This window comes from Pongo abelii, chromosome 3 (assembly GCF_028885655.2).
Source record: "Pongo abelii isolate AG06213 chromosome 3, NHGRI_mPonAbe1-v2.0_pri, whole genome shotgun sequence".
Classification (NCBI taxonomy): Eukaryota; Metazoa; Chordata; class Mammalia; order Primates; family Hominidae; genus Pongo; species Pongo abelii.
Genome location: NC_071988.2, coordinates 37,375,351 through 37,402,099, shown reverse-complemented (window position 1 = coordinate 37,402,099; position 26,749 = coordinate 37,375,351). Strand labels below are relative to the sequence as shown.

The following is a 26,749-nucleotide window of genomic DNA, read 5'->3' as shown; positions in this document are numbered from 1 at the left end:
CAGCTCTGACCCTGCTCCACACCTCCCACAGCCCAGATAATGGCCTAGGACAGGGGTGGCCAACCTTTTGGCTTCCCTGAGCCACAGCAGAAAAAGAATTGTCTTGGGCCACACATAAAATACACTAACAATAGCTGATGAGCTGTAAAAAAAATAAATAAATAAATAAAAAACAGAAAAAAAGAAAACAAAAAGAAAAAAATATCATAATGTTTTAAGAAAGTTTACAAATGTGTGTTGGGTTGCATTCAAAGCCGTCCTGGGCTGCATGCCGTCCGCAGGCCGCGGATTGGACAAGCTTGGCCCAGGGGTTCCCTGATACCACGGTGCTTCCATACTTCTCCGACCTCACCCTGGGTAAGTGACCCTGAGCTGGGCCAATCACTTCTCCCTCTCGAAACCTGGAAGAAAACACAGATTGGCAGCCAGGTACTTGGGTGCCCCTGAGGCTAGCAGGTCATACAGATCTGGGGGTTGGTGTGACTGCATATGGTAACTAACAAGCAAGCTGGGTGAGCTGGTGTGCAGAATAAAGAGACCGAGAGGAAAAAAAATTACATGGCCTCAAAGAGAGATCCAGAGAGACAGCCTTAGTTCCTGACAACTTTCTAGTTCCTGGCCTTTACCCTTATCTTGCTGTTTAAAAGCCTCCTTTTGATTAAGCTAGTTTGAGTCATTTTTTTGTTTCTTGCAACTAAGCAATCATTGGCTGAGACAGGCTCACATGCATCTGCCTCCTGGGCATTCCCAGAGCACCGCCTACAGGTAGGGGGCTAAGAAGCTGAAAACAACTTCCTCTCGCAAGGAGCTGAAACCTGATTAAACAGGCGAGAAGGGAACATAATCAGGGAAAACAAACAGGTTGGTGATACTCAATCAGGTATGGCTTAATGGAAAGGGAAGTGAGTGAGATGAACAATCAAGATTCCAGTCCACTCTACCACTGACTGTATGACCTTGCCTGTATGACCTTGAGTGGACCCCTTTCCCCTAAAGCCTCTATTTCTTCTTCTGCAAAACAAGGAACCTGGATGGACCCCTTTCCCCTAAAGCCCCTCTTTCTTCTTCTGCAAAACAAGGAACCTGGATGGACCCCTTTCCCCTAAAGCCCCTCTTTCTTCTTCTGCAAAACAAGGAACCTGGATACATGACAGTCCCCACTTGCTTTTAGGATTCCTTGAAAGCACTGGGCTCAACAGCTTTTACATATCCAGTAACATTAGTTTTAGGAGCAGTGTGGGTTGTAGAAAATCTTGACTGCCTGAAGTTTACTTCTTTAGTCAGGAGACAGTACAACACAAGCACCACCCTGAAGGCTGATGGTGCCACATTTGTGGTTCTGAGTGACAGAGCTGGGGGGACTGGAGATCTCAGAGTTCACCACCTTGAGCAGCGTGTCCAAGAGAACTTTCTGGGACAAGGGAGTGCTCTAGAGCTCTGCTCTCAATATGGTAGCCACTCTCACAATATTGCTGAATGTTCTTGAGCTCTGCTTACAATATGGTAGCCACATGTGGCTCTTGAAATGAGGCTAATGTGAGGGGCTACATTTTTATTACATTTAAATATAATTAGTTTGTATTTAAGTTTAAATAGTGACATGTGGCTGTTGGTTACTGTACAGGATAGCACAGATGCGAGGTTGAGATAAATAACCCGAAGACACAGTAAGAAGCTCTCCACCAGGGGCATACACAAAGCCATAAAACATCAGGCACAGAGAGGCTGACTACGCCTGAGGGGTAAAGAGAAGAAATGGTGACATCCAAGTGGCCTGAGAGGATGAGGAGAAGTCTGTCGCTGTTAATGTACTGTGGGTTTGGTGAGGAGGGGAGAAAATGAGCAGGAGTGTCCTGGGCAAAAGGAAATGATCTATGCAAAGTCATGGCTGCCTGAAGAAATAAAAGCTACCAGGGAATGCTAGAACATTCCATACAGGCAGAATCACTATCTTCCTGCCTCTGGTGGCTGCAGGTGACCAGCCAGGTAACTCGGTTTCAGATAATGAGACACAAATGGAAGTACACTAGGGATTTCCAGGACAGTTTTGCTCTCTGGATACAGAGGGGTCACCCTTTCCTCCTTGATATTTCCTGTTTTGTTCTGCTTGGAACTGGAGGGGAAGCCAAAGGCGAAGGAATCCAAGCGGAGGAAGCAGAAGAACAGAAGCAGCCAAGCTCAAAGGTGTCACCACTGAGCCCAGGGGCCAGCTCTGCTCTCTCATCATCCCAGACCTCTCGTCAGATGAGAACAATCCCTCACTGGTACATCAGTGTACGGGCAGGCAGACACAATCTCTAAATGATGTGAATTTTGGTACCTGGAGGTGAAAGCCTGGAAAATGTAAAAACGGCAGGACAGAGAAACCTGGGCAATGGGAGGTGAGGAGGGCCATACCCACCACCCACAAGTGAATGGAAACTCGGTGACTTTTCGTACTACAAGAACATCTGGTCTAACTGTATGCACCCTGCGGTACACTGGGACATGCACCATGCATGGCTGAGCCTTCAGTATTGGGGAAACAGAAGAAAACTATCAGAATGTGGTCCGTGTTGGTTTCTCTGAGGGAGAACGAAGAACTGAAACTTCTCTGGCAAGCAGTGCCAGGAAGAAACACCACTTTGTCAGGTGTATCCCCGCTGACGGCCTCCAATCTACAACCTGCAATCTGAATCCTTGCCAGGCTGAAGAAACCAACAGCTTCTGTTTTGTCTCCCACCCTCCCATACTGCCTTGCCTGCAAGAGAAAAGGCTGGTACCGGTAAGAAGAAGGAAAGCCTTCCCCTGGCAACTGTTTGAGGAAGATGCTGCTGCAAAATAAAATCCTAAAAACCACACCAGCTGTGTACACCCATAACTTCTCATCACCAGAACTGCTCTTCATCGAACATTCTCCAGCAAAAGCACCTGAACAGGAAACAAACCATAATAACTTCAACTTTCTGTGAAAAACCCCTCATTCTCTCAAGTATAAAATTCATAGTTTGGTACTAGAAATCATTTTCAGAATTATATAAGACCATAATTACCATGCTCCTACTTTGGTAAATAATGTTTAAAATCTTGGCCGGGAGCGGTAGCTCACGCCTGTAATCCCAGCACTTTGGGAGGCCTAGGCAGGCAGATCACAAAGTCAAGAGACAGAGACCATCCTGGTTAACATGGCGAAACCCCATCTTTACTAAAAATACAAAAATTAGCTGGGCGTGGTGGTGTGTACCTGTAATCCCAGCTACTCAGGAGGCTGAGGCAGGAGAATCGCTTGAACCCAGGAGGCGGAGGTTGCAGTGAGCCACGATCGCACCACTGCACTCCAGCCTGGCGAAAGAGCGAGACTCCGTCGGGGAAAAAGAAAAAAAAAATCTTGTTAGTACTCATACTGCAAATGTTTTCATTTATATAGAAGTGATATAACAAATTCACTTGGAAAAAGTTCATTTAGAAGCAGTTTAATGCATCCTTTGGCTTTATCTCAGGATCTCACAAAGTCAAGAGCTCCCTGAATGTGCCCTCATTGTAACCCCGGAGCCTCCAGCTCCCCTCCAGGGGGCCATGCATAGCTTTGCCACCTCCAGGAGATGTCCGCTCTTTCATTCAAATACACGGAGGCCTGGCGGAGTGGCACAACCTGTAATCCCAGCACGTTGGGAGTCTGAAGCAAAAAGATTGCTTTAGTCCAAGAGTTCAAGACCAGCCTGGGCAACATGGTGAGACCCTGTCTCTACAAAAACTGTAAACATTTAGCAGGGCGCGGTGATGCGCACCTGTGGTCCCAGGCACTTAGGAGGCTGAGGCACGGGACTGCTTGAGCCCAAGAGGTTGAGGCTGCAGTGAGCTATGATTGTGCTACTTACTGTACTCCAGCCTGGGTGACAGAGCAAGACCCTGTCACAAACAAACAAATAAATAAATATAAATAACAGAAACCACTCAACTAGGAAGCCTCTAATTCTGCTAAAAAAAAAAAAAAAAAAAAAAGTTGCTAATAATGCCCCAAATGTACGCTTTATTAGCAAGAGTTAACATTTAATTCTAGAGTACTTCCAACATAAGATACATTCCTTCACACTAACACAGCCCATCACTGTACAAGCACCAATTTAAGTGAGCAAACCTATCAAAACTCTTGATAATTTACTCGTAAAACTGTCAACGGTTCATTACTGTGATTAACAGACTAGATTTAGAGCTAAATAGATTGATATGAATCCTGGCTATGTGAACCAAGAGCTGCGCGAGACATAACTGTGTCACTCAATCTTTCTGTCCTCATCTCTTAAAAGACGGGCAGTAAGGCCGGGTGTGGTGACTCACGCCTATAATCCCAGCACTTTGGGAGGCCGAGGCGGGCGGATCACCTGAGGTCAGGAGTTCGAGACCAGCCTGCCCAACATGGCGAAACCCTGTCTCTACTAAAAAAGATACAAAAAATTAGCTGGGTCTGGTGGCAGGCGCCTGTAATCCCAGTTACTAAGGAGGGTGAAGCATGAGAATCGCTTGAACCTGGGAGGTGGAGGTTGCGGTGAGCCAAGATTGTGCCCCTGCACTCCAGCCTGGGGGATAGAGCGAGACTCTGTCTCCAAAAAAAAAAAAGGGGGCAGTAATACCTATGGGGATCATCTAATTGTGTAAAAGTGAAAACACAAAATGCTTAATACATGATAAAGATAATTACAATGGCTATTATTAATATCTGATTTGCTTCACTGCAAAGAAAATAGGCTTCGTTGGCTGTTTCATCCCCTGCCATAGAACACATTTCTAATTTTCAATGTGCTGTTTATTAATCACTCAGGACTTTTTTGGAATTTTTATCAGAATAGGAGGTCCCCATGCTTATCAGCTGCTGCGGCTTGAGGGCTCCACCCAAGATAATTCATCTCCAGCATCAGACATTTGGGGGCGCGACCCAGTAACTGGTATTTCTACAAGCCCTCCAGGAGATTCTGGGGCACAGTCTGCAAACAGCTGGCAGAAATGTAGCTACGGGCTGGGTGGGTACAGTGGCTCACACCTATAATCCCAGCACTTGGGGAGGCCAAGGTGGACGGATCACTTGAGGCCAGGAGTTCGAGACCAGCCTGGTCAACATGGAAAAACTCCGTGTCTATTAAAAAATAAAAATAAAAAAATTAGCCAGGTGTGGTGGCAGGTGCCTGTAATCCCAGCTACTCAGGAAGCTGAGGCAGGAGAATCACTTGAACTCAGGAGGCGGAGGTTGCAGTGAGCAGACATGGTGCCCCTGCACTCCAGCCTGGGTGACACAGAAAGACTCCATCTCAAAGAAAAAAAGAAAAAAAAAAAGAAATGTAGGCCGGGCATGGTGGCTCACGCCTGTAATCCCAGCACTTTGGGAGGCCGAGGCGGGTGAATCGCGAGGTCAGGAGATCAAGACCATCCTGGCCAACACGGTGAAACCCCGTCTCTACTAAAAACACAAAAAATTAGCCGGGCATGGCAGCGCATGCCTGTAGTCCCAGCTACTTCGGAGGCTGAGGCAGGAGAACTGCTTGAACCTGGGAGGCGGAGGTTGCAGTGAGCCGAGATCGCACCACTGCACTCCAGCCTGGGCGACAGAGCAAGATTCTGTCTCAAAAAAAAAAAAAAACAAAAGAAATGTAGCTCTGTGTGAATGCTACCAACCTGTGGCCCTCTGGCTGCCTCCCAGCTGCAGGGTCCCTGATGGAGGCACCCTGGAGACTTGGCTTCCTCCAGCCTTCCCACACACTCATAAGGGCAGTGCCAGAAACCAGGGCAGCCTCCGTTTCAGCCTAGGCAGAAGAAAGGCACATGGCAGCCTGCAGGAAAGCCTGGGGCCAGCAGGACCAGACCCTTCCCATCCCTGCTGGCTTAACCATCCCAGTGGGTAGAATCACAGGTGAGGCCCCCCTGGAGGAGGAGGTTCCACACCAGCTCACATTCAACACACAAAAACACATACATCAATGTTCACAGCAGTATTATCCATAACAGCCAAAAGTGAAAACAATCCAAATGCCTCTCGACTGGTAAATGGATAAACCATATGTGATGTCTCTATACAATGGAATATTAATAAGTCATTAAAAAAGAATGAATTACTGGTATGTATTATGACATAATGAATTTTGAAAACATGTTAAATCAAAGAAGCCAGACACAAAAGACCACATATTATATGATTGCACTTAGATGAAGTGTTCAGAATAGGCAAATCTATAGAGACAGAAAGTAGATTAGGGGCTGTCTATGGTTAGAGGCGGATGGCAGTAGATTGGCAAGTGGCAACTACAGGTTTTTTTCTAGGGGAACAAAAAATGTTTCAAAATTAGACTGCGGTGGGTTGGGCTCACGCCTGTAATCCCAACACTTTGGGAGGCTGAGGCAGGAGGATCACTTGAGGCCAGGAGTTGGAGACCAGTCTGGCCAACATGGTGAAACCCCGTCTCTAGTAAACATATAAAAATTAGCCAGGCTTGGTGGGGCATGCCTGTAATCCCAGCTACTCAGGTCGCTGAGGCATGAGAATCACCTGAACCCAGGAGACGGAGGTTGCAATGAGCCAAGATCGCACCACTGCACTCCAGCCTGGGCGACAGAGCAAGACTCCGTCTCAAAAAAAAAAAAAAAAAATTAGAGTGTGGTGATGGTCGCACAACTCTGTGGATACACCAAAAAATAACCTCACAACATTGAATTGTATATTTTAAATGAATGAACTGTATAGGATGTGAATTATATCTCAATAAAGCTGTTTTTTAAACAAACAAACCTATCCTTCTAAAAAACTCCCTCCTCAGAGCTGATCCAACCCTTCCTTCCCTTGCAGGGCTGCCTGTTTACTGAAGCAGGCAGTAGGGTATACAGAGGACCAGGGACCAGGATGAGGCAAACAGGCCCCCAGGGTGTAATCCTTAGGAGACACTCACTCTCAAGGTCCTGGAAGTTCAGGGTCCACACCTGCCAGGCCCTGAAAGTGAATGCCTCCTTACATTTTGCACCCTGGACACGTGCTGGCCTCACTCTAGTCCCAGCCCTGATTTTGAGGCTGCTCATGTTCAGGTATGTCCACAAATTCTATCCCCCTGGAAATATTTTCAAACTACTCATCATTCACTTGCTTTAAACTCTTCAATGGCTCCCTGGTATAGATTAAAGTTCAAAGGTTAACACATCAAGATCACCCACTTTGGACATTCTCCTGCAGGCACACAGGCACACACTCTAGAGTTAGACCAGCCCTAAGGAGGAATTTGCTGTCAGGTGCTGTAGCATCGTCATGGGTCAGCTGGTATCAGAAGAGGAGAGCAGGGATTCAAATCCAGGCCATCTGACTCTAGCATCTCAGCATCCAAGCCCTCAGCCCTCTGCCCCTCAGCCCTCCTACCAAGCAGCACTGGCTCAGGTGCTATCTTGTGTCACCAATAACCTTAGCTCCAGCCCTCACACAGTGTTACGGACTGGCTGTTTAAATGCCAGAGGTTCACTAGGAAAAGCTCAGTCAATGTTAACTCACAATTGTTAATAGGCACAAAAATAGCAAGTCGAGGTAAAACCTTGCCATTCACTGTGACTTCCTTGACTTTTGAAATGACAAGCCAAGAAGCACAATGGGGTGTGGGGGTGGCACGGGGTGGGCGGGGCGGGGGGCAGATGGGGAGCTGATCAAGTATCTTTAACCATAGAAATCCATGAACAATCAGATTCTTGGCTTGCAATATTTTATCTTGAACCTGGTCTTTGTTCACCACAGAAAAGCAAAGTTATACAGAAAGTAAATCAAGAAAAATCTTAAAAATCCACGTCTCTGCCAACTGAAGGCAATTTTTTTCTTCCTTGTTTTGCCCATGCCCTAAAACCCTGTAGAAAAAGAAAAACATCTAGATTTCAGAAAGTAGCTCTCCATTCAAATAAGTTGCAAATGAGCAAGGAATATAAATATTGTAACAAGATCAAAAACAAAAACACAGGGGAGAAAAAAAAACAAGCACACTTTTCCGGGATCGGAAATAAACAAGGGCAATCAAGATGCGGGGAGCAACACTGCCACCAAGTGGTGACAGTTTCTCAAGTCACCCTCTGAGGTCCGAATTGAGGTCAACCCTCTCAACGTGGCAGCAATCAGAATTGAGGAGTCTGAAAAGAAAGAAAGAATTCAGGCCCAGACCCCATCCCCACACTCACTGACAGTGAGGGAGACAGCCAGGAGGGCATGTCTGGCCCGTGTTTTAAAAAATCTCCCCAGGTGCTTTTGGCGCACAGATGTCACTATGCTTGTATTTTCCAGCAAAGTTTCACCTGCAGTTATTCCACTTATATCATCCACTAAAATTTCCTGCCGGTACGTAAATTATTGTAAACTATATATGACACATGTAAATCATCATGTTTCAAATCAGTTCCTAAGTTTTTCACAATAATATAAATTGGTCATCATAAAGATTCAGATTATATACTTCAGTTTAGGCATTACTGTTTATTACTGCTTACATCTCAATTGATATCTAATATCTAATCCACTAGACTTAATGTTACTATAAACTAGGCATATTGACATAGCTACACCCACAAGACAAAAAAAACTTTGAACTTAAGTTTCACTGGACTATTTTCTTATACAATGGGTTTCAAATCAATAAATTATTCTTATCTATATTAGGCTTTTTTTTTTTTTTTACAAGACATATAAAGTCTGAAAGCTTCTATTGTTGGTGAAATGCACAATATAATCTGAAATGCTTAAAGGAAAAGTATAAAACTAAATTTAATATTGTTCCCTGGCACACAGAGGTAAATAAAATGATTCTTCCCCGTTTCAAAGTTGGGAGTTGCCTTAAAAATTGTTTCTTAAAAACAAAGGATTATCTTTTGCATAATACACCCAGAGAGAAAATTATAGAGATTACGTACTACCAGATATCTAGTCAGAAGTTGATTTTCACCATTTTTTTCTGTAGGCTTGACAATTAGGTTAGAGCCCACGGCTGAGAAAACAAACGCCCACACTGTGTCTCCTGTGCTCCATAAGAGATAAGGCCTCGCCTCCCTGGAAAACCAAAGGGCAGGAAAGACGCAAAGCACCATACATTTGGGTTCACCTGGCATACGGTCAAATCTTTCTTTAAACCTTACCATGTTTTTAATCACTGCATCTGATTCCCCATCACACTCACTCTTTGCTTCTTCAGACAGCACAACTCTTCTCAAAAAATATCCCTGATGACTCAGACTTATTTGAGACTTGAGAGACTCCTGGAGTCCATCGCTAGAGACCCAGGGCAGCCTAACAGAAAGGCCTAACCTAGGACGCATCAAAGATCTGGACTGGATTTCCCACGGTTGTTTATTCTAAGCCCTGCCTCCTCACAGTGGACCCGAAACATCAGCCTCACTGGGGAGCTTGTTAGAACTTCAGAACCCACCCGGACCTACTGCAACAGAGTCTGCCTTTTAACAAGATTTCCAGAAGACTCCAAGCACATCGAGTTTGTAAAACACCGCTCTAAACCATGATCTGAAGAAAGCCTCTTAATCAACAGCTGTATCAGGTCTTCATCTGACGGATGAGACTGCCTCTATCTGCTTTACCTTCAGTACAGGCCAACGATGGTGATCCACAGTGAGGTTCTGAAAATGAGAGAAGGCTGTCACACAGACATAAGCATCCTTACCCTTTACTCAGAGGAGCAAATATGTCTCTCTCATGAACAGACACTTCTCAAAAGAAGACATTCATACAGCCAACAAACATGAAAAAAAGCTCAACATCACTGATCATTAGAGAAATGCAAATCAAAACCATAATGAGATATCGTCTCACACCAGTTAGAATGGTGATTATTAAAAAGTCAAGAAACAACAGATGCTGCTGAGGTTGCGGAGAAATAAGAATGCTTTTACACTGTTGGTGAGAATGTAAATTAGTTCAAACATTGTGGAAGATGGTGTGGCAATTCCTCAAAGACCTAGAACTAGAAATACCATTTGACCCAGCAATCCCATTCCTGGGTATATAACCAAAGGAATACAAACCACTCTGTTACAAACATACATGCATGCATATGTTCACTGAAGCACTATTCACAATAGCAAAGACATGGAATCAACCCAAAAACCCATCAATGATAGACTAGATAAAGAAAATGTGGTACATATACACCATGGACTACTATGCAGCCATAAAAATGAATGAGACCATGTCCTTTGCAGGGACATGGATGAAGCTGAAAGCCACTATCCTCAGCAAACTAATGCAGGAACAGAAAACCAAACACCGCATGTTTTCGCTCATAGGTGGGAGCTGAATCATGAGAACACACGGACATAGGAAAGGGAACAACAAACACTGGAGCCTGTTGGGGGGTGGCAGGGAGCAGGGAGAGCATTAGGAAAAATAACTACATGCTGGACTTAATACCTAGCTGATGGGTTGATAGGGGCAGCAAACCACCATGGCACACGTTTACCTATGTAACAAACCTGCACATCCTGCACATGTACCCTGGAACTAAAAATAAAAATTAAAAGAAAAATAAATCCAAATTTTAAAAAAAACGTATGTCTGCCCTTAAGTACACTCTACAAATGCCATCTTAAACACACCCAACCTGCAGCAGCTTCGCTAATGCCACCCTCTGCCTAGTGTATAGTTACCAAGAATGAATGGTCCTTCCACATACTCAGCGTCACACAAGGCATTCACCCTAAGAACCCACAGCACCAAGAAGAGAGAACGCACTCTCCATAGTTTCTGCGGCAGCCAGAAGTGACCGCCACACTTAAAGCATCACTAAACCCATTTGCTTTACATTTAAACAGGCAGTTTTCAGGATTCTATTTCACGATCTATTTTTATTACAAAAACATTTGCCTTGCCAAGTCTTCAAGTAAAAATCGCTGATCTCCTATTTATCATACAATTTCCCTTCAATGTAGTACCTGCTGTGCACGTGACCTACTTAGTATCTGAAAAGCAGAGACCCTCTGAGGTTCAGGATTAAAACCAGCCCTCTTAGACTTTGCTAACTTAAAGCTGTAATTCTTACAAGAGACCAACTGGTCACTGTTGAATTTAAAAAGAAAAAAAAATAGTCTGGGATTTGGGAATATTTGCCCTGGAGCTACTAGACATATGCAAGCAAATTTCTAAATATAAATTAACTTCCTACCTACCTCAGATAGGTTTCCAAAATATAAAATTCAGATTCTTGCAACTTAATTATTTCATGGGGATTTTGTGTATAGAAAACAGTCACATATCCCTGAGTAAACAAGAGGCAGACTAATTTTGTTTGAGACAATTTTGCCTATTATACTATCAGAGATTAGACTATCCACCTCTATCCACTGTGCCTGAGTTTGTATTTTCTTCTCTTTTTACACTATATTTAGTTAGAGACACACTCTTTACTCACTTAACACCGTTCTCTCCAGGTTCTTTTTTTTTTTTAGCCCACCTATAAAAATTACAATCTCCAAATTACAGAAAATTTCTATTTTTCCTTCACTAGTAACATTATCACTATTGCAAACACCATGGTTTTTATATTACTGTTGGTGTGTTTTACTAGTATCTTCCAAGTGGGATGACATGGATGGAACTGTATAAACATCCCTGCCTTGCTTTTTCACCTAGAAGAAAGGTTGTAAGATTTCCTGTTCAATTGAAGTTTGCACTGCCAGAATATAAATGTAAAACAGGCAGTCATTTTGAGCACCTGAAATAGGTGTTAAAAGCTACTATTAAGATCTCTCACAAGCACACTTGTGTGTCTTTCATGCCAAAGTCAGAGTGGGAATGCAGTGAGTCCAGCAGCTGCAGGCTCAGCTGCCCACGGCTCAGCCGCCCAGGCAAATCAGGAACAGAGTCTTGTGCAAGCTCAGCTGGAGACAGTTTGCACAAAGCAGGGACCTCTGGGGAAAGAAACCCTCAGAGCTCTAAACTGTCTTTGGATGTGATGTCTCTCAGCTGGAAGGAACATATGGAGACCTGCTGGTGTGGGTCAAAGTGGTCACAGACCACAGTGGAGGGCTCTGGCATCGTGCATCCTAAGGATGGGGAACAGACAGTGGCAGAGGACAAAGATGCCTGATTTGTCCTCTCAGACAGAAATCAGTTGCCATTCACGCTCCAGTCCCACTGCTAACTATTAGGGAGGCGGTCAGGGTGGAAGGGGGCGGAGATTGACTGAAGGCAAGTCCGTACATTAAAATGCCCAGAAACATGTTTTCCATTCAGTGTTGGTGTCTGGCCAACAGGGAGACATGCAGATACACAGAGAGTCCACGCCCAACACAGATGCCTATAGGGAGCTTCCTGTGGGAAGAGGGAAGCACAGGCAGGACCACCTCCAGAGGGTGTGGCAGGGTCCTGCATCTCTGGCTGCAGCCCAGTGCTGTGTGCAGTTCAGAGAATGAGCTTTGGAGCTCAGACCCACGAGCTCAGGTCCTGCCTCTGGCTCCCACTAACTCCCTGGTTTGGGGAAAGTATTTAAGCCACTCCCAGCCTCCACTCACCCACCTGTAAAATGGGCTTCATAAAAATGTTGATGTTCTTAAAGTTGACTAATTAAAGGAAATAATTCATGTAAAGTACTTAGCAGAGTACAAAAAGAGCATAATATGTGGCTATTATTATATTAATTCTTCCTTAATAATCCTCTTATTCTCTTGTTTTTCTTTTGCATACACAGAACACTTAAACAATGTTATCCAGAAATTCAGCCAGCTTGGTTCCGAGAAGAGATAAGAAATAATATGTGCCTATAGAGACAGAGGAGGCATGAGGAGGGAGTTGAGAAATCACTAATCACTAAGTTTGCAAGAATCTGAGCCACTGACTTGCCTGCCTTTAGCAGCCATCAAGCCTGCAGTTGCTGCCAGAGATGGGTGATGAAGATGAACCTGTGAACGTGCGTTACAGGGAGAGAGCTGCTATGGGAGAGTCAGGATACAAGGAAAGGGGAGGGAGGGAGCCATGGGGATACTGAGGAAGAGCATTCCAGGCAGAGGGAATGGCCTGTGCAAGGGCTCGGGTGGGGCATGAGGGTGAGTTCATGGCTGGCATGGCACAAGCCAGAGGGGCTAGTGGGAGCCTGCATCAGAGGAAAGGTGGACATGGATGTCACGTGATCTCTGCCTAGCGCTGACAGGGGTCTCTAGGACATCTTCCTGTAGGAGATTGGGTGGTGGGGCACAGGACAGAGAGGAGCTGAATTGTTTGGGGTCTGATGAATCAGGGGTGATTACGGCCTAGGAACAGGAGGAGCAGCATCTATGCCAGGCCCTGTTCTGTTTGGTACTTTTAGCCATTACTTAAAGGCACAAAGGCCATGTTTGTCCACTTGACAGGCAAATATATACAACTTACTGGTCACCAGAATCAAGACTCAAAACAATCTCAAAAGGACTGCTCAAAACTGATGAATACTTTATAGGTACAAACTATGTGAGGGAAAAAAACTTCTCAAGTATAGACATGACTTTTTTCCCCCCCCGAGACAAGGTTGCCCAGGCTGGAGTGCAGGGGTATGATCATAGCTCACTGTAACCTCAAACTCCTGGGCTCAAGTAATCCTCCTGCCTCAGTCTCCCAAGTAGCTAGGACTACAGCTTCACAACACCACGCTCAGCTAATTTTTATTTTTTGTAGAGACAGGGTCTCACTATGTTGCCAAGGGTGGCCTCGAACTCCTGGCCTCCAGGGATCCTCCTGCCTTGGCCTCCCAAAGCACTGAGCTTACAGGCATGGTCCACCGTGCCAAGCCAGGAAACCAGTCCAAATTTAAATAACGGTTCATATCCCAAAGGACAAGATACAATAAGAGCCGAGAATGTGAGTTAATCACTTAAAGCAGAAACGGATTATGAAGATCAATCTGCATTAACAGAGCAGTGGCAGGTCAATGGAAGGAGCAACACACTGCCAGAGCCAGAGGCCAAGTGAACACCAAGTTCAACTCGGACTCCACGAGGGGCAGAGGCTCTTCGGAGGATAGGACTCGGACCAGGAGTTCCCAAACAGTGATGAGGGCAATTCCCCTGGAGAAGAGAGCTAAAGGAGGCAGCAGCTTCCATGGTCCTCCGTCATCTGAAGGGCAGGAAACAGATGCAAACATATTCCGTGTGGCTTCAGAGACCAGAGCAGAAGCCAGGAATGAGAGGACAAACAGGCAGGATGCGGCTCATTCTATGAATGCTCGTTTGAAAACTTGGAACTGTTCTATGATGGAGCAAGCAGTCATCTGTGGCCCTAACACATCCCGGCCACTGCACAAAACATTTCCGAGCAGAAATTTCCAAGCGACCATGCCCTGTGAGGTATGGCCACCGCAACACCGAAGCACTCTTTATTAAACACAGAAACGGGTTCTGGCACCCCTTTCAGACATGCATCAGCTTCGTTCCTCCTCCAGGGCCTCCCTCTGGTGGCTCTGGTTCCCACTGCTCCACTCCACACCCTCCAACAGGGTGCTACAGGACCTGGGAGGAAGAGCCCTTCTTTGCGGTAAGCAGGCCTCTCCACGGGGCAGGGGAAGAGAGATGTGGCCATCCGGCTCACGCTGGCAGCAAGAGAAATCAAACCCTGGCCAGGCTCAGCAGCTCCACCGAGGGGCCAACCACGGCAGGAATACTTTATAGGTACAAACTACTTGAGGGAAAAAAGGTGCTGGTGAGTGGCAGCTCCATGGTGCCCCCAAATGGAAGGGCTGGGGCAAAAGAAGCAAGGCGCCAGGCTCACCAGAGGGACTTCCACAGCATGACAAGTGACATTACCTTGGAAACATTCGCATCACTGATTTTCTTTCCAGTACTATGAATTTTGAATGCTTTAAAAAAAATGTATCAGTAATGATACCATGCTGCCTTGTCTCTACCATTGTGGCAACAGGCATAATTAATCCCAGGTTATAGGTGGTAACTTTAGACAGCTTGTTCTAGTTCACAGCTCCTAAGGGCAAAAGCTGGGATTTGAAAGCGGACTCCGAAGCCCATGCTTTGGTTACAGCGGGTAGCTCGTCAGACATGAGGAGGGCAGGAGAGGGCCCCTTCCAGATACGCACCAGCAATGTCAGGCGACTATCAGGTGTTGGTCAGGCAGTTGTCAACTGTTTCTCTAAAGTGATCATTGGTCACAGCGGGCACCAAGGAAGGGCGGGCTCCCAGTAGATAGAAAACACCTAACACTGGTGAGCAGCAGCTTCCCAATAAGACCTCGGGAGCTGGGCGAGTGGGCTCAAGCATGCGCATTAAGAGGCAAAATGGCGGAGTTTAACCGGTGCGTGACGTTCCTCTAGGAATGATGGACTGGACAGGGAAGAACGCCTCAAGTGAGCACGCCTACAACGCCAGTAAACACCCTGCGCATGCTCCCCCACAACCCCCGAGTGCTAGCAGGCCACTGCACATGTGGACAGCCCACCCCAAGGGAAGAATCAGAGAAGAAGGAATGCAAGACCCCGGAAGTATGCCAGCATATAAAACCCCAGGTCAAAAGGCCAAATCTCACACTTCATGTCTCAAGTTGCCCGCCTAACCATCTTCAAAGTGTACTTGACGTCCTTTCATTCCTGCTCTGAAGTTTTTAATAAACTTTCACTCCTGCTCTAAAACTTGCCTCAGTCTCTCCTTTTGCCTTATGTCCTAGGAGGCAAGAAGTGAGGTTGCTGCAGACCTGTCTGGATTCACCGCTGGTAACACTGTGACCACTCTAAACATCAGAGCTCTGCTCCTGTTTATGGAGACGTTACCCTAAATTAGCTGTAAATTCCTTCCCTAAGAAATGTAGGGTAACCTCTAAATTCCCTCCCTAGTTACCTTTGTGACTGCCTCAGGCCTACCAGTACTGAAGAGGACAGCGCTCTGCTTTCTTACCAATATGATGGGGCTCCCAGGGTCCTCTGTCAGCGTGCTCTCTTTGAGGTTTCATTTCAGGTACGGGCCTTACCTTCATATCTGCTGGAAGAATCGCACGCCTTCTGCGGGGTGGCTACTCGGAGGAATATCTGCTGCCTCCAGGAATGCCTCCGGGTCTTCACAGGAGTCCCACCAGAATCACCAAGATGGTTTGCTTTGGATTCAAAGTCCCTAAAATTATAAGATGATTGATTTATGACTAGTGGGGAGGAATTCACGGGATTTTGTTAGCTTAACATTTTTTTAAACAAAGCACTAAATTATCAACTATCTTTGTATAAACAAATAATTAATCACAGAAGTTATATCAAGCTCACAGTGGGTTGTCATTCCTAAAGAACTGCTTTCTTACAGGATTCTTTTCATGAAAAGAGAAAGATTACATGCCCTTAAATGATTTCGATTGTAACAGAGATTAAGAAACATGTTCCACATATCATAGCTTCCAATTGGGCCTCTCTTGGTGCCACTTTGAAAAAGAGAAACTGCCTAAAGGGGGAAAGGGGGTGATGCCAAGGAGCCCCATTCTGCCCTCTTCTGTACATGGGAATATCTGCTCAGCACAGGCCCATGCCTCCAAGGATACCCACAAAAAATGAAAAAAGTTGCAATTTAATTACACAGAACCAGCAAGGCAATAACTATGCAGTCACTTGATGATGTTGACTGTTTTAACGTGTGTATTTTTTAAACTACAAAATATAGTTATCAATATATAAACACAATCATAAATTTTTTCTCCTATTCACAGGACAACCTGAGAAGGCCCTTCTAATTTATACCCAAGTTATGTACCTGTAACTAAGCAATCCCCTCAACTTACAGATTAGACGTCCTGAACAGATCAGACATCCTGATTTGAAACAGACATATGCTCACTACTCAGAAACACTGGTCTCAGAGACTTGGCAAAGACTTTTCTTACGATAACACTTAAACAAACTAATCCTCATCAAAACTAGAGAACAGGTTGGTTGCACATTTTAAAAAATGGCATTCAATAAGAAAAAAGTATAAGAAAGAAGATACAACAGATTTAGCTGAAATGATTTTTTAAATGGCAAAACAGTAGTTAAAACACCCTTGTATATCTAATGATATTCAACACTTAATAACACCCAGGCTTGATATATCTAAATTAAGCCCTACCTTTTTGTGTTCATAAAGTCAGAGGTGTTATTTTCATCTACAGGAGCCAGAAATTTTAGAAAATTTGGCACAGAGGAAGAAGAATGAAGTTTTTTCCGCAGGGCATTACGGTAGGAGATGCTAAGAGTTTGGTTGAAAAAAGAGTTTAGGATAAAGAAACATAAAAACACAAAGTATAAAATATAAGCTTCAAAATAAAAGAAACATTTTTGTTCTAATGCTAAGAAAAGAAAACTAGGTAAGAAATTAAAAGTTGTTCACGAATAAGATTTAACTTTCATTTTCACCAATAAAATTTGATTTTAAATGAATGGGATCAATAATTTTTTAAAAAAGAAAATCAATCCATTTTCCAAATGACTCTTCCTTTCAAACTGGGAAAAATAATTCTCCTAAATCAATCAGGAAGTTTCTGATACGGCACAAATTGAAGTGTACATGATCAAACACAGATGTTATCCTGTGTGTGTGTGTGTGTGTGTGTGCGCATGTGTGCGTGTATACGCGTGCATGTAAGTGTCCACTAGGGCAAGGAAATGTGAAAATAAGTATAAAAAAACAATTTGCAGCAGGGTACAGTGGCTCACACCTGTAATCCCAGCACTTTGGGAGACTGAGGCAGGCGGATCACTTGAGGTCAGGAGTTCAAGAACAACCTGGTCAACATGGTGAAACCCCATCTCTACAAAAAATAAAAATAAAAATATTAGCCGGGCATGGTGGCGTGTGCCTGTAGTCCCAGCTACTCGGGAGGCTGAGGCAGGAGAACTGCTTGAACCCACAAGGCAGAAGCCACAGTGAGCCGAGATCATGCCACTGCACTCCAGCCTGGGGAACAGAGTGAGACCCTGTCTCAAAAAAAAAACAAACACAAACACAAACCAATTTGCCATTAAGATCTGTTTTCATAATAATTTTAAGAAAAGTAATCAATAGTAAAATTAACTTGGTTCAAATGACAGCTGAAAATAAGACAAAATATAAACAAAGACACACACACCCACACACACACAGACAGTGGCTCTGCTTCCTGCATGGACATTCCCCCCATTCAGCATATCCTCATCAGTGTGAACTCCCCAGGAAAACAGACAACACCAAACTTGCCACGTGAGTGTGCTCACCTCTTTGGCACAGCATTCCCACTTTGTTCTCCACTGGAATTATGTTTTAGGTACTTAAAAAAGTTTGGCGAGGAGGCGGAGGGGTTAAGACGAGGTGGAGGAGCAGGAGCTGAAGACTGACCTGGGCGGTGCTTAGACTCGCCCACAGGTGAAGGATCCACACTAAACAGCAATCAGAGAAAGCACGGGGGGGTTAGCAGGAGAGGGGGCGCCGACAGGGACACGGAGCAAACAGATGGAAGGAGCACAGCTGCTTTTGTCTCGTTGTTCCAGTAACACTATCAGAGTGGAGGACTTCTTCCACTCCTCTTCCTCATCTCTGCTCGCTCTCTGGCAAAGGTAGTTTTCAATGAAAAACAGAGTATATTGACAGCCGTTCTTGACCATTTCCCATGTGTTTATGCTCCCAACAATACTTTTTTTTTTAATAGGTCTCACTCTATCACCGAGGCTGGAGTGCAGTAGCACCATCACAGCTGACTGTAACCTTGAACTCTTGGCCTCAAGCAACCTCCCACCTCAACCTCCCAAAGCCCTGGGATTACAGGAGTGAGCCACTTCACCCAGGAACAATAATACTTCTTTCTCTATTTTCTTTTTCAGGAACTGGCAGGAAAAAAATTTTTTAATTAAAGTATAAACAAAAGCAAAAAAAATTTGAACTTTAAAAAATACATTTCCCTTTAAAATGAACAATATCCTGCCCTGAATTTCAATGTCTTATTTCCTGTAGATAAATCGGAAAAGAGTTCACAAGAGGGAAAGAAAGCAGAATGGGCCATGCTAGGGAGGCAGACAGATAGGCATCTCCCCATCCTTCTCATTACGGATGTGTGACATCATCTATTATAAAGCTACATTCTTCAGGGAGAAAGGAAAAGTACTGATACTAAGTCCTACCCACTCTGGCTTTTGAGAAACAGCGGACTTCACAAGAGAACTAGGACTCTCCAGACAGGAATGTTTCAATGATCACTGAAAACGCCAACAACAGAGGAGTGGGCAGGCAGTGGTGAGGCAGAACAGAAGTAGTGTGCAGACAGGGTGTTAAACACAAGAAACTTACATAGCTACAACCCAACAATGCGTGACTCTAAAAGCGTGTATTTATTAATCAGTACCTTCTGACATGTCCCCTGCTTTTGGGATCACCATTACCCCGCTGAATTCCAAAGAACCAACAACTCTTTCCAATGGCTGATAGAAAACAAAGCTGGGAGGCTCTGCTCCATCATCTAGGACTGTTAATGCTCACACTTCTTTACTCAGAACATTCCAAACACTTCTGTACTAACTCACACTCTCAATGATCCGTGTATGAACTACACGAACACATAGGTCCTGGGACTTCTGCGGCTGCCAGTCAGAAGAAGGAAGTGACTGTACACAGGTGTGACCCTGATTCATATTAGGTGAGGGATTTTTAAAACTGTTTAAAGTTGTTTTTAAAGATAACTCTGTGTCCATTTATAGTCTCTGGCACACAGAGTTAAATGAATCACTAAGGGACACTTGGAAGGAATGGGGGGAACTTCTGATTACTCTTCTCCATAAGCAGACGATTCTAACTGGTCACAGGAACCCAACTATTACAATGAATAAATCTTGTTAGAAGAATCTAGAATTCTTACAGTGAGAGATTTTAGAAAACATCTACTCCAATTTTGTTATTCAGAGAAGTTTAGCAAATTTGTCCAGGTCACAATTAGTTCACGGCAGAACTACGACCAGAAGCCGAGGCACCCCCGTCACCCCATGAGGCCAGCATACCTCTCTTGCTCTGCCTGTAGGGATCACTGCCTCTCCCTCCCACTATAACCCTGCTCCAAGGGCTTCAGATGGCGAGACTCATCCGCTTGCCCTCTTCCTCACAGCAGCAAAGTTCCACAGTCAACAACGTCTCTTACTTTGTTTGAGGAGTAATGACTATGCATGTTAGGTACCATTTTTGCCCACTTTCACTTGCTTCCTGACAATACACGTACTCATTGCTTGTATATACACAAGCAGCTCGAACGAACATGTCACTGCTTCCAGTTTTACCTCCGAACCAAGAGTAAAGCCTGACTCGTTTCTCTCACTCAATAAACATACCTGGGATGCACATACCCAGCTAGTCACAGATATGCCCCAGCTATTTATGCAACAAATTTAAACAAATCTTACTTTCGTTCATGAGGCGTCTCTGTGCTCACTGAGTGATACCTCATAAGTTTCCTTTGCGAAACCCCCGGGGACCCCCGGGCAGGTTGTGGAGGTTCCTGGCATTCCATGGGGAAGTGACTCAGGGTGTTTGCTCGCCTCCTGAAGGCCTGCTGGGGCGACAGTGGAGCTGGCTCTTCTGGGAGATGACTCTCCGAGTCACTGGACAGGTCCTCCGAGGAGCCGAGGAGCTTAAAGGAACTCTCAGAGATGGGCAAGGCCTCCTTTTCACACACAGATGGCTCCTGGCAGCAAACACATAGCAGATCAGACACACCATGGGGAATCTGTGGGATTTATAAATCTCTAGTTCCAGCACGGGCAAACATTTCAGTATCTAAGTATGTGTTCTGATTATAATGCCATCTAGAAGCCACCACCAAAAGCAGAAGAAAATGAAGGTTCATTAAATAAATGCCTGCTCCTCAAGGACACACTGCTGGCTTGCTGGAGAAATGGGGAAAGTGGCCAAGTGCAGGAGTGAAGGACGTAAGCCACAATCTGTAACGTTCTGGGCAACACCATGAATAGTGCCCTCTCTCTAGAAAACAGGACTGCAGCTTCTAAGGGGTGTGAGTGCTGGAGAACTTGTCTCCACTGCTTAACCAAGTTCTTTATCTTTGCCACATGTGTTCACTCATGTTAAACCCACATTTTAAGGCTCTCTCCAAATCTGATCTACGGTTGAGATTCAACTTCATAATTTGAGATTAAGAACTGTATCAATATTCTTAGAATATGGAAAATCACTCTGTAGGCACTTATTGCTGCAATTCAGGGCAAATAATTTCTTTCTGCACCTCAATTTCTTCTGTAAAAGGGTATAGTAAAAATGTATCTGAGTTTCAAGAACAAAGCAAGATAATACAACCAAAAGTACTTTTTATGTTGTAAAATGTTATACAAATATGTTATTGTTTTATTAGGTATGCAATAAATCTATAGAGTGCATGCTCAAACATTTGTTGAGAATCATGACAAGATTTTGAAGTTGTATGCCTTCACGATGCACGCTTTTTCAAAGGAATGAACTACTACCACTCAAGCAAACTGATGTTTAGCACTGCACCCAGGACATGGCTAGTGGCCAATATATTTTTAATATATTTAAAATATTTAAAAAGAGGAATTGTAGCAGCTTGCCCCTATTGAAATTGTTGGAAGAGAAAAAATAAATCAACATGAACAGAGTAAAGAAGAATGAATGCATCTAACAGTGGACTGGAGACTCTGAATTCTACCTGTTCATTTACACAGTTGAGTGCCTTTTAGGTAGCAAGTATTGAGGGTTTTAATTTGAAAAAAAAAATGAAATGTGTTTATTAAAGGGAGAAGTTACATACATTTAATTGTATAAGAATTAGGAAAAAATTCCCAACATATTATGAAATATTGATTACTTTCATAACTGAAGTTTTTCATTCTTCAGGACTCAACAGTTGTGAAGATTCTTTTAAGGATTTAAAAGTCTGTCTAAGACAATACATCACAGAACACAATCTCCATCATGCAAACCTGTTGATCTAAATTCTTACTAATATCCCTCCAAATTATATCAAAGAGCTAATAGCCCTTAGCTTAATTGGACAACTGAAAGGGCCATTTTCATTTGTCAAGTTTCAGGGCTATTTGGTTTCTTTGCAACTCCTAGGTGATCAATTTATTAGAATGGATCCAATTACATAAAATAGAATATAGTAGTTTCTCAATTCCAGATGAATAAAAGAAAGATGTAAAGTACACATAAACATATACAATACACACAAGCAGCTTCTGAAAAGTTGCATCTCTCTTAGAATGACTCTAGAAATTGAAATCTTAGACAGACTTTTAAATCCTTTTAAAAGAATCTTCACAACTATCGAGTCCTGAAGAATGAATATGTATATATTCCTAGATCTGCCTTTTGGACAAAAATAAAAAGCAAGCAATAAGGCTTACTGGAAAGCCCGCTGAGTGACATGAATGTCTTCATGGTATCTCTATTGACACTGGTCTGTCTGGAATGCCTTCTTCTCTGTTCACTTCCATAGGCACAATTCCTACACCAAGATTTAGTCCAAAAGCATCACTGCCCCCTCACCCCTCACCTTTTCCCTGGTTCCACTGACCAAACCTAACTTCCCCTCCCCTTGCTCTTCTGACACTGAAGTTACCATTGTCTCTTATTTGTAACTTCTGGGCTCCTACCACACTCTGCTTGATGCTGGGGCTGTTTCTGTATCTGTCATCTCTCTCTTCCTAGGTAACTTCCTACATGAAAGGGGCTGTGTGTGGTTCATCTGTACACAACAAATAAGCAAATAACCTTTCCACACTTGCAACGAATTGCAGGGTGGAATCAGTGTGTATTAGATGGAGGCTGGACGATGCTATGTTCCCCTGGATTTTAACTTAGAAACTCACATTTACAAGACTGCTGTCTAGGTCCTCACTCCCCACAGGCGGTCTGCAGATCAGAAGCAGCAGCATTGCCTTGGAGCTTGCCAGAAATGCAGCATTTCAGGCCTCCCCCCGCCCCACCTACTGAACCAGAATCTGCACTTTGGAGAATGGCCTGAACCCGGAAGGCGGAGCACCTGAAATTTGAGAAGCACTCATCCATCTAAGGAAGTGTTTCTCAAACTGGTCCCTCTATCATGTTAGTAGGTGGTACAACTGAGTAGTTTGCCATGAGCATTTTAAAAATAAAATGGAACAAAATATCAGTATGTATTGTATGTTGTTCACAGTAAATACTGTTTTGTGAACTTTTAATTTTGTGTGTGAATGTGTAGGTATGTGTGTTTGTGAACTACACCACAATGTTAAATGTGCTTCTTACTGTAGGTTAGAAAAATTCTGAAAGCCATATGTCTAGGAGGGATGGCAGAGGACTGTAAACCCTGCCTGTGGTAAGGAGCTGGCCTCCACAAACACCCCCTCTCTCAGTACTGCAAAAGAGAGTCCTCTGGTAGTAGAAGGGAAAGCTGGCCTCCCTAGCACAAAACCCAAACCCACTTTTCAGTAGTTATAAAGTTGAACTGACCAGGCTTAAATATGATTAAATGTCTGGAAAGCAAGTTATTAAAAGAAGGACATAGATACTTGCTTATTTAAATAAAACAGTAACGTTTCATTATAATCATAGAGCCAGCTACAGGATAAAGTTTCAGAAATTTAATTTCCCCAAAAGTGAGGGAGAATGAAAGGCGGTATGAAGGTTGAAAAATTACCTACTGGGTACAACGTTCACTATCTGGGTGATGGGTACACTAGAAGCCCAATCCCCACCAGTATGTAATATATCCATGTAATAAACACGCACATGTACCCCCAAATCCAAAATAAAATTTTCTTAAAAAAAAGAAAAATTTAAGCTGTATACTTCTCTAAATTCACAAATCCACTTTCTGAGGTTTTCCCAATATTAATTATTTTTTTAATAGGAAAATCTACTGCTTTTTTTTTTTTACACGGAGTCTCTCTCTGTCACCCAGGCTGGAGTGCAGTGGCACGATCTCGGCTCACTGCAAGCTCCGCCTCCCAGGTTCACGCCATTCTCCTGCCTCAGCCTCCCAAGTAGCTGGGACTACAGGTGCCCGCCACCACACCCGGCTAATTTTTAATTTTTTGTATTTTTAGTAGAGACGGGGTTTCACTGTGTTAGCCAGGAGGGTCTCGATCTCCTGACCTCGTGATCCGCCCACCTCGGCCTCTCAAAGTGCTGAGATTACAGGCATTGAGCCACCGCACCAGGCCCCATCTGCTCTTTTATGTAAAACTTTTATGTTATGATAGAACTGCATGACCAGTCCTCCACCAGTGCCAAGAAATTTGGAAGCAGCAAACGTTTTATGATTGGAGGTATGTAGACAGGAGATGAGCAAGACCTATTTGTTGGTTTCTTCAGGGTGTCGTATAAAGAGAAATGTGCTTACTTTGCTGGTGTTACTTAATGTACTAGACACGGAGCTATCCAGATCCACACTGGTGGAGTGTTCCTGCAGGCCTCTGGCTTTATTACCCTACATAAAGAAAAGGCAGTCGAGTTATGACCCTGGAGGCTTTTGCAAAGGCATCAGCTAGAAGCCGATTGGTCCATTTAAATAAGCTCAGGAAAAAAATGTTATCTACTGAGAGATGCTACTGAGGATATATGTACATTAAAATAATCAACATTTCCATCATTTTTTTAAAAAATAAATAAGACACTAACCTCAACGTTCTGAAACACCTGGTGGCTAAGTAATTTGGCATGAGTGATAGGCAGGAAGACAAGACAATTCGTCTATAAGGAAAATCAAGTGCTCAAGCCCACTCAGCAACTCCCTCCCCTGGGTCACAAGTCATCATAACGGCCAGCCGCATGTCACTCGGACAGCACTCTATCCCTTTGGGAGCTCTCAAATGCAGCCCCTCCCAACTCTGGTTTTGTAAATCAACTGTTTTTCATGATCTCAGAAGATACTGCAAAATTCTCAGAAACATCTTCAAAGAAAATAAAATTTAACTTTCCTTAATTAAAAAAAAAATCAGATGTTTCAAAAGAAGTGTGCCATAAAATCAAAAAGAACTATAATAAGATACTGCACACTCCAGAAAGGTGTGAAACTCTGAGGGAAAATCAGATTTGATTTCTCAGACGTGCCATCAGGTTATTTACACTCATGGGAGGGAGGGGTAATTTCTTAAAGAACTCCCAGACATGTGTACTTTGTTCTTTCTATAGAGCTATATTTGGCAAACTTTTTCTGTAAAGGGCCAGATAGTAAGTGTCTTATGCTTTGTGAGGCATATAGTGTCTGTGGTAACTGCTGAAGTCTGCAAAAAAGAAACCTTAGATAACAGGAAAACGAATGGATGTGGCAGTGTTTCGATAAAACTTTATTTACAAAAATAGGAGGTGGGTGGAATTTGGCCCATGGGCATAGTTTGCTGACCCCTACTATATAGCCTTTTAGATAGCTAACACCAGCAGCTGACAGTAACTGTTTTTTAAGTTAGACATAGTGATAGTAGGGAGAACAGAAGCCACACCTCAGTGTATCTAATGCATGCTCTTTATAGGGACTGGCTAACAAATATTCTTTGGAGAGGCAAAAAAATCCCGTTGGATGTAATACAAAAGAGTAAGAAAAATTTTTTTTTAAACCTAGGCCAAATTAAAAACAATTTAAAATGTAGGTAATATTGTTCTAAGCCTGAGAAAACATTAAAAAAGGTTTTATACTTTTACCTTTATGATAAACATTGATGGAATAAAAGCATAGAACTCAATCTTACACTCTCCTAAAAAGTGATTTAACTTAAATTAGGAGAAATTATGCTACTTACCCGGGACAAAATACTTTCTAAAGACTCTGTTAAAGATCTCTTTGCTTTGTTTTTCAGCATATCTAGCCTAAATCGAGTGGCACTGGGTGGTAATTCACTTCCGATATTTTCTGCTGCCATCTGCGATGTCTAAAAAAGTGAAAAACAAACAGTTAAGTCATTTATCGCTTCCTTCTCTGCTTCTTAAAGGAATGAAAAATCTCTAGGACACATCTTTTTGGCACCAGGCCATCATTCTGATTCTGTCTGTGATCTCACTTCATCTGCTCCTTAGTGACATGGCTGCAAGTCCAGGAAATAATTTTGTCTCAGAGAGTTGCTTTGACTACCCCAAGTAAAATGAGGAAATATGCTTTGAAACCAATCAGTTGAAGTAGTTTATTGCTCAGACTCTGCAACTGAATCAGAGATCTGTCTTCACTAACCGTGGTCTTTGGCCAGTTTCTTACTTTTCTGAGCCTCAAACTTCCTCTTCAGTAAAGTGAGACCAATGGCAAGATCGAATCATAACACTGTGTTGTGAGACTAAAACAGGTAAAGTGTGTAAAACATTGAACACAGCATGGTACAAAGGTAGCTATCATTAACTTTTCAAAATAAAGCAATAACTTACCTTTGGGGGCATTTCAGACGATGAGACAACATAAATTCCTCAATTAAAGAACCTATTCTCTCTGCCTATACAATTCCTTCATCCCTTTCTACAGATCTCTGCTTTCTTGTGTTTTCCTCTCTCCTTTTATTTTCCCATCATCCTTTCATTCTTCTCTGCAACCAAGCTTCTCTCCCTTAACTACTAGCCACAAAAACTGAAAATAAAAATACAATGGAGTTTGCTTGACAGCCACTAAATGAAGTCTTAGTGTTACTTATTTACAAGGAGGTACTTTTTTTTTTTTTTGAGACAGGGTGCCAGGGTCTCATTTTGTTGCCCAGGCTGGAGTACAGTGCCACGATCACGGCTCACTGCAGTCTTGACCTCCCAGGTTCAAGCAATCCTTCCGCCTCAGCCCCCAAAGTAGCTGGGACTACGCACAGCTAATTTTTTGTATTTTTTGTAG

General features: G+C 43.6%; 1 protein-coding gene across 19 annotated transcripts in view; it reads right to left on the bottom strand.

The window, feature by feature from the left end:
- TBC1D1 (TBC1 domain family member 1) overlaps positions 1-26,749 on the bottom strand; it is a 255,708-nt gene that overhangs the window by 67,440 nt on the left and 161,519 nt on the right. For 9 of the 19 annotated variants that reach the window (XM_054553822.2, XM_024245848.3, XM_024245849.3 and 6 more), the window contains 4 exons: positions 25,689-25,817; positions 24,293-24,379; positions 20,337-20,617; positions 15,929-16,068 (listed from right to left, as the gene is read on the bottom strand). In XM_054553822.2, coding sequence (XP_054409797.2) covers positions 15,929-16,068; positions 20,337-20,617; positions 24,293-24,379; positions 25,689-25,817 — 637 coding nt within the window. Of the gene's footprint in view, positions 1-15,928; positions 16,069-17,046; positions 17,167-18,170; positions 18,333-20,336; positions 20,618-24,292; positions 24,380-25,688; positions 25,818-26,749 lie in introns of all 19 variants that reach the window. The other 10 variants (XM_024245843.3, XM_024245844.3, XM_054553820.2 and 7 more) reach the window with 2 other exon arrangements.